The sequence below is a fragment of the Oncorhynchus gorbuscha genome, linkage group LG10, assembly GCF_021184085.1.
Source record: "Oncorhynchus gorbuscha isolate QuinsamMale2020 ecotype Even-year linkage group LG10, OgorEven_v1.0, whole genome shotgun sequence".
Taxonomy (NCBI): domain Eukaryota; kingdom Metazoa; phylum Chordata; class Actinopteri; order Salmoniformes; family Salmonidae; genus Oncorhynchus; species Oncorhynchus gorbuscha.
This window is the reverse complement of record NC_060182.1, coordinates 77,561,571-77,578,298: the sequence shown is the minus strand read 5'-3', so window position 1 is coordinate 77,578,298 and position 16,728 is coordinate 77,561,571. Positions and strand designations below refer to the sequence as shown.

The window sequence follows — 16,728 nt, the reverse complement described above, 5'->3', positions numbered from 1 at the left end:
GTGATGTACTGGGCCGTACGCACTACCCTCTGTAGTGCCTTGCGGTCGGAGGCCGAGCAGTTGCCATACCAGGCAGTGATGCAACCATGCTCTCGATGGTGCAGCTGTAGACCCTTTTGAGGATCTGAGGATCCATGCCAAATCTTTTCAGTCTCCTGAGAGGGAATAGGTTTTGTCGTGCGATCTTCATGACTGTCTTGGTGTGATTGGACCATATTAGTTTGTTGGTGATATGGACACCAAGGACCTTGAAGCTCTCAACCTGCTGCACTACAGCCCCGTCGATGAGTATGGGGGCGTGCTCGGTCCTCCTTTTCCTATAGTTCACAATCATCTCCATGGACTTGATCACGTTGAGGGTGAGGTAGTTTTCCTGGCACCACATTGCCAGTTCTCTGACCTCCGCCTTGCGGCCTTGTGAATGTTGACCTGTTTAAAGGTCTTACTCACATCGGCTGCGGAGAGCGTGATCACACAGTCATTCGGAACAGCTGGTGCTTTCATGCATGTTTCAGTGTTATTTGTCTTGAAGCCAGCATAGAAGTAGTTTAGCTCATCTGGTAAGCTCGTGTCACTGGGCAGCTCTCGGCTGTTCTTCCCTTTGTAGTCTGTAATGGTTTGCAAGCCCTGACACAACCAACGAACGTCGGAGCCGGTGTAGTACGATTAGATCCTAGTCCTGTATTGACACTTTGCCTGTTTGATGGTTCATCACAGGGGATAGTGGGATTTCTTAGAAGATTCCGGGTTAGAGTCCCGCTTCTTGAAAGCAGCTGCTAAATTTTTGCTCTGTGCGGATGTTGCCTGTAATCGAGGGCTTATGTTTGGGGTGTGAACGTACGGTCACTGTGGGGACGATGTCATTGATGCACTTGTTGTTGAAGCCAATGACTGATGTAGCATACTCCTCAATGCCATAGGAAGAATCCTGGAATATATTCCAGTCTTTGCTAGCTAAACAGTCCTGTAGCTTAGCATCTGCTTTATCTGACAACTTTTTTATTGACAGTCACTGTTTATTCCTGCTTTAATTTTTGCTTGTACGCAGGAATAGGGAGGATAGAATTATGGTCAGATTTGCAAAATGGATGGCAATGGAGAGCTTTGTATGTGTCTCTGTGTGGACTAAAGGTGGTCTAGAGTTTTTTCCGCTCTGGTGTCACATTTACTATGCTGAAATTCGGTAAAACAGATTCATGTTTCCCTGCATTAAAGTCCCTGGCCACTAGGAGCGCCACCTCTGGATGAGCTTTTTCCTGTTTGCTTAATTCAGAATACAGCTCATTGAGTGTGTTCTTAGTGCCAGCATTGGTCTGTGGTGGTATGTAGACGGCTACGAAAAATACAGATGGAAGCTCTCTAGGTAGATAGTGTGGTCTACAGTTTATCATGAGATACTCTACCTCAGGCGAGCAAAACCTTGAGACTTCCGTTGATGTCATGCACCAGCTGTTGTTTACATATATGCATAGTCCGCCACCCCTTGTCTTACCAGACACCGCTGTTCTATCCTGCCGATACAGTGTATAACCAGCCAGCTGTATGTTAATAATGTTGTTGTTCAGCCACTACTCTGTGAAGCATAAGATATTACAGTTTTTAATGTCCCGTTGGTAGTTTAATCTTCCTCGTAGGTTGTCGATTTTATTTTCCAATGATTGCACGTTAGCTAGAAGAATGGAATTCGCCTACGAATTCTCAGAAGGCAGCCCGACCTCCGTCCTCTTTTTCTTCATCGTCTCTTCACGCATATTAGGAGGATGTGGGCCTGTTCTCGGGAAAGCAGTATGTCATTCATGTCGGGCTCGTCGTACTCGTTAAAGGAAAAAAATCTTCTGCCGTTTGACATTGACATGGCACATTTGGGTGAGGAGGTGTCGCTCTCTGTTGACCATCTGTGACAAGGTCAGAGGTCAAGCTGTCTGACCCTGCAAAAGATTTTTAATCTGTGAGTAATAATTTCTCTTCACCTGTGTTAGTTTTTTTTACGTGTGTGTGTGTGTGCTTGTGGACCTTTGTGTGAATATTGTATATACTCCATGAACACTGTATATTCTTGTTCGCATTTTAAATCTCCTCAAACTGTCGTGTCATACACAATATCAACTGGTGTCTCCTTTCTCTCCCTCTATCATCTCAGTGGCACACACAGCTGGGGTCACAACACACTTCGCACCACCAGTGATCAAGGGTTAAACGTCAGTTGGCGGCTGCTGTGCACTGATAAAATAGTCAGTTTGATATCATTGTACAGTAACCCCTTATCTGTCCCAAATGCATGCACAGCAAGAGATACTTTGTCGGTCTTGTACGAGAACATCAACAACTACTTGATCACAATTCCCAAAACACGAGACACACAACAAAACAAGAGCCTCTTGAAAGAGATGAATGAAAGAAAGAGAGAGAAAGATGGTGTGTTTCAGGATTACAGCCTTCAGTCTGTACAGTGAAAGTTAGTCATGTCCCTTTAGCACGTACAATGGCAGTATTGTTCAGTATTTGTGTCCTGTGTGACTGTCAATGAGTAAACCGTCTGGCTTTCGAGGAGGGAGGATTCTGTTTCGATACAGTGGTGCGGTCACATTGGGAATTGTAAGATTGCCATAGGCTACAGTCAAAGCTTCAAGTGTCAGGAAATACCTGTTCATTAACATTGTTCTTTGAAGTGGGAATTTTCTGGTGTGGTCGAAACAACCTGCTCCTTGTGCAAGCATGCAGGATGTGTGTGTAAGGATTACAGTATTTGCTCATGGGTTACATGGACAAAATGTTACATTTCAATATTATTTAAATATTTATTTGCAATACACTGTATGTTTGGATTTGGTGATTGTTTGTATTGTTCCCATCAGGGGTGTAATCATTAGTCCAAACTGTTGAAAACAGTTGTGCTTTACAACAAAAACTTTCTATTTTACAAATGTATGTAGGTCCTTCCCCATTTTGTTCCCTTTGTTTTGTTTGGTTCTGTTTTGTTCCTAGAGAATACACCCCAGGTACAGAGCGAGGAGTAAAACAAGCGCCCTCATTTTTATGAGCACTGGCTTATATCATCCTATAAAAATGTGTTTCAATGAACAGCATCCCATTTTGATTGGCTCAAATCAATGGGTCATTGATTGGCAGTGGCAGTGAGACCCCTCCCACCAGGTGAAAGTGTTTCAGAGAACACAGAATGGAACTGACATTAGGTCACACTTGGAATGGTAGTATAGAATATAAACCATCTTAATGATATCAGTTGTCCGATGTTTATTTGATCTGAATGTTAATAACTGAGTTTTTCTTTCTGCTATTGGACACAGGATGTTGACAGATGGCCTTGGGTTATGCGTTTGATTGGATTGTAACAGTCGAGGTTATCCCTGTGAATCACAAGGTAAGTTATTTTGTATGAAATACTGTAGCTTTGTTACAAGCGATCTGTAGAAGCCATGTATATAATGAACATGTGTTTATCACCATTTTCATTTGTTTTACTTTGATTAGAATGATTTGCACACTGCGTTTACCTACAGGCATTGTTTTTGCTGCTATCATGATCACTGATTGAGCAAGTGCAGTAAGTGATTGGAAAAGGCAGATACTCTTACTTAATCATCAGTAAGTGGTGTATTTGATGTGGTCCGGGAGTTAATCATGTGTGACAGGACTGTATTGTTGTCTCTGCTCTCATAATTACAGGCTTATTTGTTGGATTGTATTCCAGCAATCTTCAGTGCCCTCTTGTTTGTGCAGTGAATCTGTCTATCCTGTCCTTATTTTTGTTCATGTGCACGTTTATTCTTTTAGGCCCATCTTTAATTTGTATTTAAGTTTATTTTAAATTTTTAATATTGTTGCTGAATTACTGCCAGCAATCTAAATCCCTAAATATTTTGTTTAAAATAGTGGCAATGTTTTTGGTGTCTTACCATCTACTGTAAGGGGCTAAGCAGGCCTCTCACTCTCAAGTGCATAAGCAAGAAGCCAACCCCTTCTTAAGTAGTTATGGGTGCAGACAGAAGGTTTTGCATGACAATAGGGTGATTCCTTACTAAACTAGGGCAAAAAAGTCTGTTACATTTTCCTTTGGAAAAATAATTGACATTTGTATCCGGAATGTTGAAATGCCTGTAGAGTATATTATGTTCACCAATTTATTAAATATAAGACAACTTTTAAAAAATATATTATGTTTATTTTTCAATATTCATTACTTACTGTAAGGAAATTTTCATTGAAATCAAAATACTACTCCTGTTAGAACAAGAGGTAAATCTTCACATGACACCAATTTTTGCTTTGTAGCAGCAACATGTGAACCATTATTGAGTTTTAAAGGAAGCCTGGGTAAGGCCAGATGTCAGAAATATGTCAACTTCTATTATTTCTTAATTATGCTTTTAGATCTGTCAACAATCCTTCATCCAAAGGACCATTCTTGCATTACATTTTGTGAAAATCCTCAAAACATGGTATTTTTGTCCTATAGCTTCGTAAGGAATCACCCAATGAGAATTTAGTCAACATAGTGAATATACAATACTTTTAACATTCCTTTAATAATATTATGTGCAAACTGTACATGGGTAGGGTGTAGCTAAATCCTCTGTGTACAAATGTGAACTCTGTTTTGAAAACTTTTCTTTGATCATGTAACCATAAATGTGTCCATAAGTACATATTGACATCATCAATCCAACTATACACAAACTAAACACTTATTTCAATAGATGAAACGCTTGTATGTCAACCAAGCACACGAAAGCATGTATTCACCTACCCACGTTCTCTCCACCTCGCTCACTAACGTTTCCCCCTAAAACAGCAGTTGCCATGGTGCAGGTGAGAGAGTTCATGGGGCCATGGGCAGCTCCAGGGTTGGGGTCATTTTCTTCAGATTTCGTCATGTTCTCTCTGCTCTTCCTCCTCCTCTCCATCATCCTCGCCCTCTGCACTAACTGTAGAAGGTCAGTGATAAACTATTTTGCATTTCTAAAGGAACATATTTTGTTGCATAAGAGGGCATTTGATGCCTGAGTATATGACCATACATGGTAGGCGAGAGAATACACATACCTTCAAACACTGCATTCCATGCATGATTTGATAGTGTCAGTGCAACAGTTCACACTCCACCTTCCCACCACTCCACCTTCCCTCACAAAACTATACCAACAAAAAAATACCATGATTTTGGGGATTTTCCCTAAATTGTATCCATAGAAGGGTCCTTTGGTGGCATTGTTGATATGTATTTGACATTTGTATCTGGAAGCATAATTGAGAAATAATTCATCAGTCTGCATATTTATGACATTTTGGCCTAATCCAGGCTTCCTTTACCTCTTATGTTTAATCTGTAGGTGCTACAAAGAAAAAGTTGGTGTCACATGACGCTTTACCGCTTGCTTTGTAATATGAGTAGTATTTTCATTTCAATAACACATTTCTTACATGCATTTATCAATATATAAATAATATAATCATGAATATTGAAAATATAAATGGATTTGAATAATTTTTCAATATATGGATGAGCATAATATACTTTACATATCAAAGTTCCAGAGGGTGATCTCTGCTACTTTTAGTTATCACCGTGACAACCTATAGCTCCATGACCCCGGCCACAGTAAAGTTCGATACTAGCCTATGATAGATTTCATGACTAGAGAGAGACTGTCAAAGAATACAGCAAAGAGCTGCTGTTTTGAGTGAGTTCATGTCTATGTTTTATTCAGCACTGTCAACACTGTTTTTATTCAACACTACTATAAAACAAGCTTCTCTCTACTTCTGTTTGTGCTGCAGTTGGAATGAATGAGTAGCCGATAGCCCTGTGGTTGTATTATTAGCAGCTAGTCCTGTCTATTTTTATATAGAGTGAAAGTTTCCTCTATCTGGTCATAGGAACAACATTAATTTGTTCCTGAGACAGATGCGGTACGACTAGAGATTCGCCATCAGGTGGAAGACTTTCCCCTCTTTCTGGTCAGCCTTGCTGGAGGAAAGGAAGGAGAGAGTGGGACCGTGAGAGGCAGATCCTCTGCTTCTCACTCTGCTGAGACTAATGCTGTGTTCAAAACAACTGGGAATTCAGAAATCTCAGACTTCCAACTTCAGTGAGTTCAAGATCACTGGGAACTCAGAGGGGAAAAAAACTAAATACAACTGAGAAACATTGTTTTGAACTGTCATCCAACTCTGAAACTCTGGCATCTTTCTTGAGCTCTTTCCAACCTGAAGTTCAGACGTCATTTTTTTTTTCAAATTCCCAGTTTTCTTGAAAGCACCATGATCATCAGCGACAGGTACTTACACTATATGTACAAAAGTATGTGGACACCCCTTAGCCACACCCGTTGCTGGAAGGTGTATAACATTGAGCACACAGCCATTCAATCTCCACAGGGAAGCATTGGTAGTAGATCGGCCTTGCTGAAGAGCTCAATGACTTTCAACGTGGCAGATCGGCCAACTGTAAGTGCTGTTATTGTGAAGTAGAAATGTCTAGGAGCAACGGCTGCTAAGTGGGTCTCAAGCTCACAGAATGGGACCGCCGAGTGCTGAAGTGTGTAGCCTGTAAAAATTGTCTGTCCTCGCTTGCAACACTTACTACTAAGTTGCAAACTGCCTCTGGAAGCATCGTCAGCTCAAGAACTGTTCGTCAGGAGCTTCATGAAATGGGTTTCTATGGCCGAGCAGCCGCACACAAGCCTAAGATCACTATGCGCAATGCCAAGTGTTGGATGGGTGGTGTAAAGTTCGCCGCCATTGGCCTCTTGAGCAGGGGAAACGTGGTTTGGACTAGGCCCCTTAGTTCCAGTGAAGGGAAATCTTAATGCTATAGTATACAATGACATTCTAGACGATTCTGTGTTTCCAACTTTGTGGCAACAGTTTGGGGAAGGCACTTTCTTGTTTCAGCATGAGAATGCCCCCGTGCACAAAGAAGTCCATACAGAAATGGTTTGTCGAGTTTAGTGTGGAAGAACTTGACTGGCTGACCTCAACCCCATCGAACACCTTTGGGATGAATTGGAATCCCGACTGCGAGCCAGGCCTAATCGCCAAACATCTGTTCCCAACCTCACTAATGCTCTTGTTGATGAATGCTGCGGAGACTTGTTTCCAATGTTCCAACATTTTAGATGAAAGTATTCCCAGAAGACTGGAGGCTGTTATAACAGCAAAGGGGGGACCAACTTCATATGAATGCCCATGATTTTGGAATGAGATGTTCGACGGGCAGGTGACCACATACTTTTAGTCATGTAGTGTACCATCAGTCCCGTAACATACATTTTAATAATTCACTTTATGCTCAGCTGTGCCTTGCAAGTGCTACACCAACTGATCTATTTTGTTATCAAAGTTAGACTTTCTTTTTGTCTGCAAAAGCAATCTTGACTCAGTTTGACCACTGCTGTAGAGTATTTTATGTTCAACAATACACTGAGTGGACAAAAAAATTAGGAACACCTTCCTAATATTGAGTTGCACCCCCTTTTGAACAACCTCAATTCGTTGGGGCATGGACTCTACAAGGTGTCAAGCGTTCCACAGCTACGCTGGCCCATGTTTACGCCAATGCCTCCCACAGTTGTTGAGCATTATGGAGTCTTAAAGGCCCAGTGCAGTCTTCAAGGTAATTTTCCTGTGTTTTTATATTTCAACACTGAGGATGGAATAGTACTGTGAAAATTATGATAATTCCCATTTAGTGTAAGAGCTGTTTTAATGAGACCACCTGAATTTCAGCCTGTTTTAGTGACATCACCAGGTGGTAAATGAGTTGGTAGACTAATAAGAAAGAGATCGAAACCTCTGCCGATACAGCTAGTTTTCAGTTTTCCCCTCCCCCACTCGCACCACTCCCAGACATTCCTGACTAAATTCTTGCTTGAGAAATTACTCTTTGCTGAGAAGGTATTTTTGTTTTTCATTTCCATTTTTGATTGAAAACAATCACTGTAAGGTACTTAATTGTTATCCAGAAATGATTTGATATTAAAAACAACTGCATTGAACCTTTAAAAAAATGCAATTGCACTTCCTGACTTGGTGTCGTTTAGATTTGGTTCATGAACAAATTATAGAGGCCATGACTGAATTCAAACAGGAGTTTGTTTCGGGGTGGCAGGTACTGTAGTCTACAGTAGTGGTTAGAGCATTGGGCCAGTAACCGAAAGGTTTCTGGATCAAATCCCTGAGCTGACAATGTAAAAATCTGTCGTTCTCCCCTTGAACAAGGCAGTTAACCCACTATTTCCTGGTAGGCTGTTATTGTAAATAAGAATTTGTTCTTAACTGACTTGCCTAGTTAAATAAAGAGTTAAAAATAAAAAAGTACCTTTTTGGGGTGTCTCGGGGCTAGTTAAGGATTGTCAATAAATTACACAATGACATAATGTTCAAGTTGCACACCTTTTAGTTCTCATTAAATGCTTTCAATATTGGTATATGAATTAATACAATTTAGTTGGTTTGTTTGTAAGTCATTTGAGCTTGGAATTTTAACATATTGTCCCATGTGTAATTTACTGATTATCCCAAACTGACCCCATAGAGATATCCAAAGTCAACACAAATGTACCACAGCCATTACAGTTGGGTCGTGTGCAGCAGCACTCTGTATTTTTAAATTTTTCCTTTATTTAACCAGGCAAGTCAGTTAAGAACAAATTCTTATTTTCAATGACGGGCTGGGAACAGTAGGTTAACTGCCTGTTCAGGGGCAGAACGACAGATTTGTACCTTGTCAGCTCGGGGGTTTGAACTTGCAACCTTCCGGTTACTAGTCCAACGCTCTAACCACTAGGCTACCCTGCCGTATTGATGGCTACTTGTGCCAGACGTTGTCAGGTTGAAACATAACCAACCTTCATCTATGTTGTGAAGTCTCACACAACTCTGCTTTGCACTAGACCAGGGGTTCTTAACTTAGTTGGAGGTACTGATCCCCACCAGTTTCATATGTGCATTCACCGTACCCTTCTTAATTGGAAAAATAAAACATAGGTATGTATTTTACTGGTGCACAAAATGAACCGTGCATCAACATCACTGTGTTCAAAGAAAAAAATCATCAAAACAACATGATTTTCACACAAACATAATGAATATTTACTGCAAATCAGTGTGACTTCTGCTGTTTCCTTTCAGAGACATTAGTTCAGAAATGCGCGGCTTCACCTTGGCAAGTGCCACTCATGTAATTTTCGCAACAGTCTGTTCCTTTTCTTCGTTTTTATGTCCAGCATCCTCAAAGGATTGCTCGCAAAGATATGTTGTAACAAACAGTATGAAAATCACCAGAGCTTTCTTAGCAATAACAGGGTACGTTACCATTTGTTGACACCAAAACGTTGAAAGCGTTGTTGTTCTGAAGAGTTGCTGTTGAACCCGGCTCTGCTGAATCTCAATGATTTCATCGAGGTATTAATCATTGACATCTGTCTCAACACTAAACGTGAACGGCTGTCTCACCCATGCTGGATATGACTCTCTTGTAGGGAAGTATCCGTCGAGTCTATCCGTCGAGTCTAAGTGCGTGGCAATTGCTTGCTTCAGTTCTGCGGGTACAGAAATGTCTCCGATTCCAGATACATCTTCGATCTTACTTACAGTTGTCCAGCAGGGGAAAGTTTGCGAAGTTATCGTTCTCTGTTCGTCGTTTCCATAACGGTAGCTTTTTTTGAAAAGCCTTCAGGTTTTTCTCCGCTTCGATGAAGTTGACTCCACCGCCCTGCATCTTTTGATTGAGAGCTGGGACTATATCAGCCATGTACGCTCAAATGAGAATGAACTAAGAATTTTTAAAGCAATCTGCATGACAATGTTGGTGCTCTTGCAAAGACAGGGCTAATTCCACATGCACGGCAAAAACACGATTCAGCACCTGTCCCCGGGATAACCACCGAACGTTAGAATGGTACAGAAGTACCTCGAATTCAGATCCCATTTCTTTACGCAGCTCACTGAAGATGCGGTGGCTCAGAGCACTAGTTTTCACATAGTTCACGCATTCTACTACTATTTTTAATACTTCTGCCAGTTTTGGAGGCAAGGTTTTTGTTGCCAACTCATGCCTGTGCTGAATACAATGCGTAACAATAATGGGTGGTGCATCGGCTTTCACTAGCACACCAAAACCAGACTTTCTTCCCAGCATGACTGGAGCTCCATCCGAACAAACTGCAGAAACCATATCCCACGAAAGATTGTTGTCATCCACAAGTTTCTTCACATCGGCTGCCTTAGTTGTTGTTGTAAGAGGCTTACAAAATAAAAAACTTCCTTTATCATGTCTTTCACAGCGCACGAATACAGCAAACTGGCTTAGATTGGAAACGTCTGTGGTCTCGTCGAGTTGAAGGCTGAATTTTTCCGGGTTTGAAATCAGATCTGCAACTACTTGAGCCAAGATGTCCTCTGTTCTGTCGCTGATGGTGTCATTTGAAAGAGGAATTTGGGATAACTTAACTTCAGGCTCTTTTCCCAGCATGATATTCGCCATCTTCAACACAGCTGGTTTTTATGTGTTTCACCAATGGTGTGTGTGGTTTGCCCTGCTTTGCGATCAGGTAAGCAACTTCGTACGATGCTGTGAGGATCGGTTTGTTGATGGGTACAAGGCGAGAACAGGCAGAGTAGCCTTTTCATCGAATCTGGCTCTCTTCACCTTGAATTCAGCGAGTGTTGTGTTCTTGTATTTTCCATCTCCATGCAGCTTAAGGAAGTGTTCTCTTAGTTTTGCCGGTGCTAGACTAGAATTGCTCAACTTGGCATTGCAAATCATGCAGTTAGGACGCTGACTCCCATCATGTTCCGTTATACATGTGAATCCATATTGTACATTCGTCCGACCCCTTTCTTTTTTTGCTCGACATAGTAAGTATGAAGGGATTAAAATATTAAGAAAGAAATCACAAGACTTACCATCACGACGGTCACAAGTTGACTACTGAGCGCACCAAATTCCCTGCAGCACAGATAGTCCAAGCGATGTAGAGTGATCACCTGCAGCCAATGATGAGACTGACTCACCAAACCCCTGGGGTTCGATCGAACCCAGGTTAAGAACCACTGCACTAGACTGACTTTATGTCCAAAATGATCCTATTTACACTTTGTAGTCAGTGTAAATACTGATACCAAAGGCTGTTTTCTAAATGAGAAGTTGGTTTTTAGGGGAAGTTGCTCTTCAACCCCCTAAGGTCAATGCCCTTGCGGAAATCTAATTGGCATAGTGATAAAAATCTGTCAGTTTAAGCTAGCGATGTTGTTTTTGTTGCATTGGATACATCTGTCCACTGCATGCGCCTGTCGCCCTTCCGCAGTGAAAGGTAACAGCTAGAGCGGTGTTTGTCAGACCATGAGACATCCCAAAATCAGTCTTCTCACAATTGTCTGTAGCGTCCGATTTGGCCTACTAATTATGACCCATCTATGGACCAATGGGACTCTAATGAACACAATCTTCTTCTGCGTCTTGGGAATTTTCTGAATTAGGTACAGCCGATCTGCCAACTTTCTGTAGCATCTGAACAGTTTTGGCTACACACTAACATGACCCCATCTGTGGAAAGGTATGTCAGTTGCTTTGCTCTAGGATGCCCACAGACTTCCCAAAACTTGTCTGAAGGTACCAGCTGCAAAAATGTATGAAGTACAGTGCATTCGGAAAGTATTCAGACCCCTTGACTTAATCCATATTTTGTTACAATTCAGTCTTATTCTAAAATGGATTAAATTAATGTTCTTAAATTAATGTTCTTCATCAATTTACATACAGTACCCCGTAATGACAAAGCGAAAACAGGATTTATTTATTTTTTGCAAATGTATATAAAAAAAACGTATGTAAATAAGTATTCAGACCCTTTGCTATGAGATGTGAAATTGAGCTCTGTTGCATCCTGTTTCCATTGATCATCCTTGATGTTTCTACAACTTCATTGGAGACCTGTGGTAAATTAAACTGATTGGACATGATTTGGAAAGGCTCACACCTGTCTATTCAAGGTTGCACAGTTGACAGTGCATGTCAGAGAAAAAACCAAGCCATAAGGTTGAAGGAATTGTCCGTAGAGCTCAGAGGCAGGATTGTGTCAGGGCACAGATCTGGGGAAGGGTATCAAAAAATGTCCGGAACATTGAAGGTCCCCAACAACACAGTGGCCTCCATCATTCTTAAATGGAAGAAGTTTGGAACCACCAAGACTCTTCCTAGAACTGACTCCCCGGCCAAACCGAGCAATCTGGGGAGAAGGGCCTTGGTCAGGAAGGTGACCAAGAACTCGATGGTCACTCTGACAGAGCTCTAGAGTTCCTCTGTGGAGATGGTTCACCTTCTGAAAGCTTCTCCCATCTCTGCAGCACTCCACCAGTCATGCCTTTATGGTAGAGTAGCCAGACGGAAGCCAGTCCTCAGTAAAAGGCACACAGCCCATTTTGGAGTTTGCCAAAATTACATTAAGACTCTCAGACCATGAGAAACCAGATGATCTAGTCTGATGAAAACAAGATTGAACACTGGTCTGAAGGCCAAGTGTCACGTCTGGAGGAAACCTGGCACATCCTTACAGTGAAGAATGTTGGGCAGCATCATGCTGTGGGGAAGTTGTTCAGTGGCAGGGACAGGGGACTAGTCAGGATCGAGGGGAAAAATGAACTGAGTAAAATATAGAGAAATCTGGGATCAAGACCTCAGACTAGGGCAAAGTTTCACCTTCCAACAGACTGAAGCCACCCTAAGCACACAGCCAAGACAAAGCACACAGCCAAGACAATGCAGGAGTGGCTTCAGGGAAAGTCTTTGAGTGGCCCAGCCAGATCCTGGACTTGAACCCGATCGAACATCTCTGGAGAGGCCTGAAAATGGCTGTGCATCGATGCTTCCTGTCCATCCTGACAGAGATTGAGAGGATCTGCGGAGAAGAATGGGAGAAACTCTCCAAATACAGGTGTGCCAAGCTTATAGCATCATACCTAAGAAGACTTGAGGCTGTAATCGCTGCCAAAGGTGCTTCAACAAAGTTCAGAGTAAAGGGTCTGAATACTTATGTAAATGTGATATTTTTAATACATTGGCAAACAATTATGAACCTTTTTTTTGCTTTGTCATTATGGTGTGTGTGTGTTGTGTGTGTGTGTGCTGAGGATTGGCTATTATGGAGATGCGACAGGTTGGGAATTTTGCCAGAACACCGAGGTTAACAACCCTACTCGTGCAACACGTGCCATGAGAATTTTAATGACCACAAGAGTCAGGGGACACGTTTAACATCCCATCCCAAAGATGAATGTGCAATGTCCCTTTCACTACCCTGGGGCATTGGGATCTTCTCAGATTAGAGGGGATAGTGCCTCCAACACCACTTCCAGCAGCATCTGGTCGTCCATCCAGGGATTGACCCTGCCTACCTTCAGAGGCAGGCCAGCACTGGGATGACGGGTGGTATACTGATGGCTAAGCATACTGAAAGCATTGGTAGATAGCTCTTGTACAAGTTCTGATTCTCTAGTTTGTGTTGTTCCACAGGCATTCCTTTACACTCCGGGATGGTGGTGAGGAGGTGGACAGAACCCAGTCACAGCTGGTCAGAGTGGTGAGAGATGGGCCAGGCAACAACAATGATGACAGCTATGTCCTGTCCAGGGTTACACTTGGGGTGGGGGTAGGCGCTCAGAAGTCTATTAGATTGGAGGTAGGGAGATGCGGAGGAAGCAAGGAATGAGTAGAAGAGACAAAAGGGGGCAACGGGAGGGATGCAATGGATGGAATCCTTTTGTGAGTACTTTGTCTAGAGACCAGTGATGAGAGATGGGTTATTCTGAACCCAGTATAGCTGTGATGTCATTTGCTGATGATGATATTTGATTGACAGGTGAAGCTAGAGGATGCCCTGGCCGCCAGGGAGAACCCAATGATCAATGACATCAGAAAAGATGAGAGTGGTGGGAAACCCAACTGTTCTACTTTTTTTCAGTTATCTAATTACAACGAGCAGAGAGGAGAACTGGTTGTTTTACGGTGTGTGTTCGGTTTTCATCTCCTCCTTGGTTAGATTTCAGTCCCACACCTGAGGACAGTGTCATTGGTGTCCCAGAGCAGCCTCCTGCTGATCAGGATGTCACCTGGTTGAAACCCTGGAGGAGCCACACGGAGGCACCTGATCAAGGTGCTACCTTCACCAATCTCTTTTCCACTCTCTAAGTTCCTCTCCCTCCGTATTTCTTACATGTGTCTGGTTGCATCCCAATCTCTCCTTCCTCCCAATATATTCACTTCCCTTCACTGACTTGAAAGGAAATTACTGGCATAAGGAATATGGATATAAACTCCCTTGCCTCCACCAATCCAATGCTATTAGATTTGTGGGAAGTAGAACAAGTGATTTATTTTTAGGAAAAGTCATATTATTGGGACACAGCACAAGTGTAGTGGGTGAGTTTAACAGGTGTGTTTTGATGCCCTGCAGGTGATTCTCCAAGTGCCTTGCAGATTGCCAACCGAACCCCCCTGGCCATGACGGTTATATCTCCTTCGCCTCCCACAACCGTCGACATTGGTAGGCTATCACACATCACCCATGTGCATTTCCTCAAACTAATGGGGCTCAATATCTTTGGCCAAGCTTCAGGTTAAGTGAAACTTCTCAATTATTTACTACTTCTCTCACTTTGTAGGTGACCTGAGTGATGTTCTGAACTTCACACCTGAGCTCCACTTTATCCCAGCCCCCGTTGCCATGGTGGAAGTCGACACCCCCCTTGAATCTTTATCCCCACCTTTCTATTCAGAGGACACCCTAGATGCCACCATCGTGAGCAGCTTTAACCCTGTTGCTGTCCCCATCCTTGAACCTGTGGAAGCCCCCATCGTGGATCTCCCCATCATGGATGTCACCATTGTGAACAGCCTTGAACCCCTGCAAGCCCCAATTGTGGATGCACCCATCGTGAGCAGCCTTGAACCTGTTGAACATGCGGCTGCCACTGTCATTAATGACCTTGATATCCTAAATGCTCCAGTTGGCTTAGAGAACCTGGATGCCCCAGTCGTCAACAGTCTTGACACACTGGTGCTGGACGCCCTCATTGTAAACAGCCTTGAACCTGTGGACATCCCTGTCATCAATGACCTTGGCACTCCAGATCCCCAAATCGTAAATATTCTTTACACCCTGGAGCTGGATGCTCCCATTATAGATGTCCCCATCGTGGACAGCCTTGCACCTGTGGAATTCCCCACCATGAATGACATTGATGTCCTGGAGGCCCCTGCGGAGTTCAGCTCCAGCTTTAACCCTCAGCTTGAAGTAGAGGTTCATGTGGACGGTGAGGGCCAGAACCAGGGGCGTTCTCTCTATGTACAACCCCAGCATACCTATGAGATCATTGGGGAGCCCAATCCTAATGAACACTCTGTGGAAGTGGACCTGGCAACTGCAAGCTCTCAAACCATAGCTGAACTGGTCAATAAATCCACCACACATTCTGACAATGACACAACCACAGTCACTGAGCCCCTGAGTATGAAACCATAGCTGAACTGGTCCATAAATTGAGCGCAACCACACTGCCTGACGATGAGCCAATAACAACCACAGTCAGAGCCAGAAGGGATTGACCTTACAAGCCCACACTCATTGGTAGAGGAGGGTTTCTGTGACGGGGTGGAATCCAATGTACGCTAGAGTGAGAAGGAAGCTTAGTAAAAGTACCACCCCACCCCCTGTGCTTCCATCGGAGGATGAGGAACCGGAGGGATTTTCACCTCCATTACCAGAGAGAAGTGGAGAGATGGAGGGATGATCATCATGAATATCTCATAAGACTTCAAATGTGTGTTACGTCATCAATTCTATTTATATAGACTCAGCTGTGTCATTTATAGATGTAACATGTCTCAGCTGATGAAGATAAGGGTTGTACCCAGTCCACATCTTAAACGATCTCATATGAGACAGGTATCGCACTGTCCTATCCTTCACACTATTTCCAGTCCTTTCATTAGCTTAGCATTAAACTCCTTACAATGCTATGCTACATATTCCATAAGGAAGGACCCTAAGCCCAGAGTAGAACTGGATCACCTAACATGTTCCAGAGTAGGCTTTATGTTTGTATTTACTAACACATTACAGGGTGAAGTGGAAATTACGCAGTAATAAACCATTGAGTTACTGGTTTCTTTGAGATTCATTCAAAAGGGTCCACTTAAGACTCTTTCCATCTCTAGAATTACAAACATTATACTTTAATGACAATAGTGGTGCATTCTTAATAAATATTTAATGTATATCAACAAAGTAAATGGACAACATTATGGGCGGGTCCGAATACCCATACTTAAATAGAAGGCTTTTTGGGTATGCAAAAATGTGTTATATTATGTGTCATTTCGAAAAATGTAGTATGATTTAAGTGCAAGGATGTCATACTAATTTTGGCTTTAAATCAATTATAATTTGTGCGTAGAGAATGACAGAGGACTCCAGTGGCCAAAAATGTGTTTTATCATGTGCATTGAGGACTTTCACCATTTTGAAGTAGTTAACTGGGTGGGATATATATATATATATCAAATAATTCCATCCAGGTCGAAGGATGGATCAGCCAATGAATTAAAATTGTGCGCAAACATTCTACAACTGTGGCAGTAAATCGCCAACCTTGGCTTTATACCTGTTCAGACAACACACTCCGGATGGCAGTATGCAACCTTTCAGT

At 42.6% G+C, this 16,728-nt stretch overlaps 1 protein-coding gene across 5 annotated transcripts; it reads left to right on the top strand.

Annotated features, from left to right (window-relative positions):
• The first annotated feature begins 3,136 nt into the window (after positions 1–3,136).
• Positions 3,137–16,525, top strand: si:ch73-204p21.2. Of its 5 annotated transcripts, XM_046367139.1 has the most exons (8): positions 3,137–3,209; positions 3,309–3,382; positions 4,814–4,955; positions 13,535–13,601; positions 13,881–13,950; positions 14,061–14,174; positions 14,475–14,564; positions 14,683–16,525. In XM_046367139.1, the coding sequence occupies exons 3-8, from the start codon at positions 4,822–4,824 to the stop codon at positions 15,540–15,542; spliced, it is 1,335 nt and encodes a 444-aa protein (XP_046223095.1). In that variant the 5' UTR covers positions 3,137–3,209; positions 3,309–3,382; positions 4,814–4,821; the 3' UTR covers positions 15,543–16,525. The 5 variants fall into 5 exon arrangements, with proteins under 5 accessions (XP_046223095.1, XP_046223099.1, XP_046223097.1 ...); XM_046367143.1 differs by lacking the exon at positions 4,814–4,955 and having other exon boundaries at positions 3,195–3,209; XM_046367141.1 differs by lacking the exon at positions 3,137–3,209 and having other exon boundaries at positions 3,218–3,382; positions 4,817–4,955.
• The last annotated feature ends 203 nt before the right edge of the window (positions 16,526–16,728 follow it).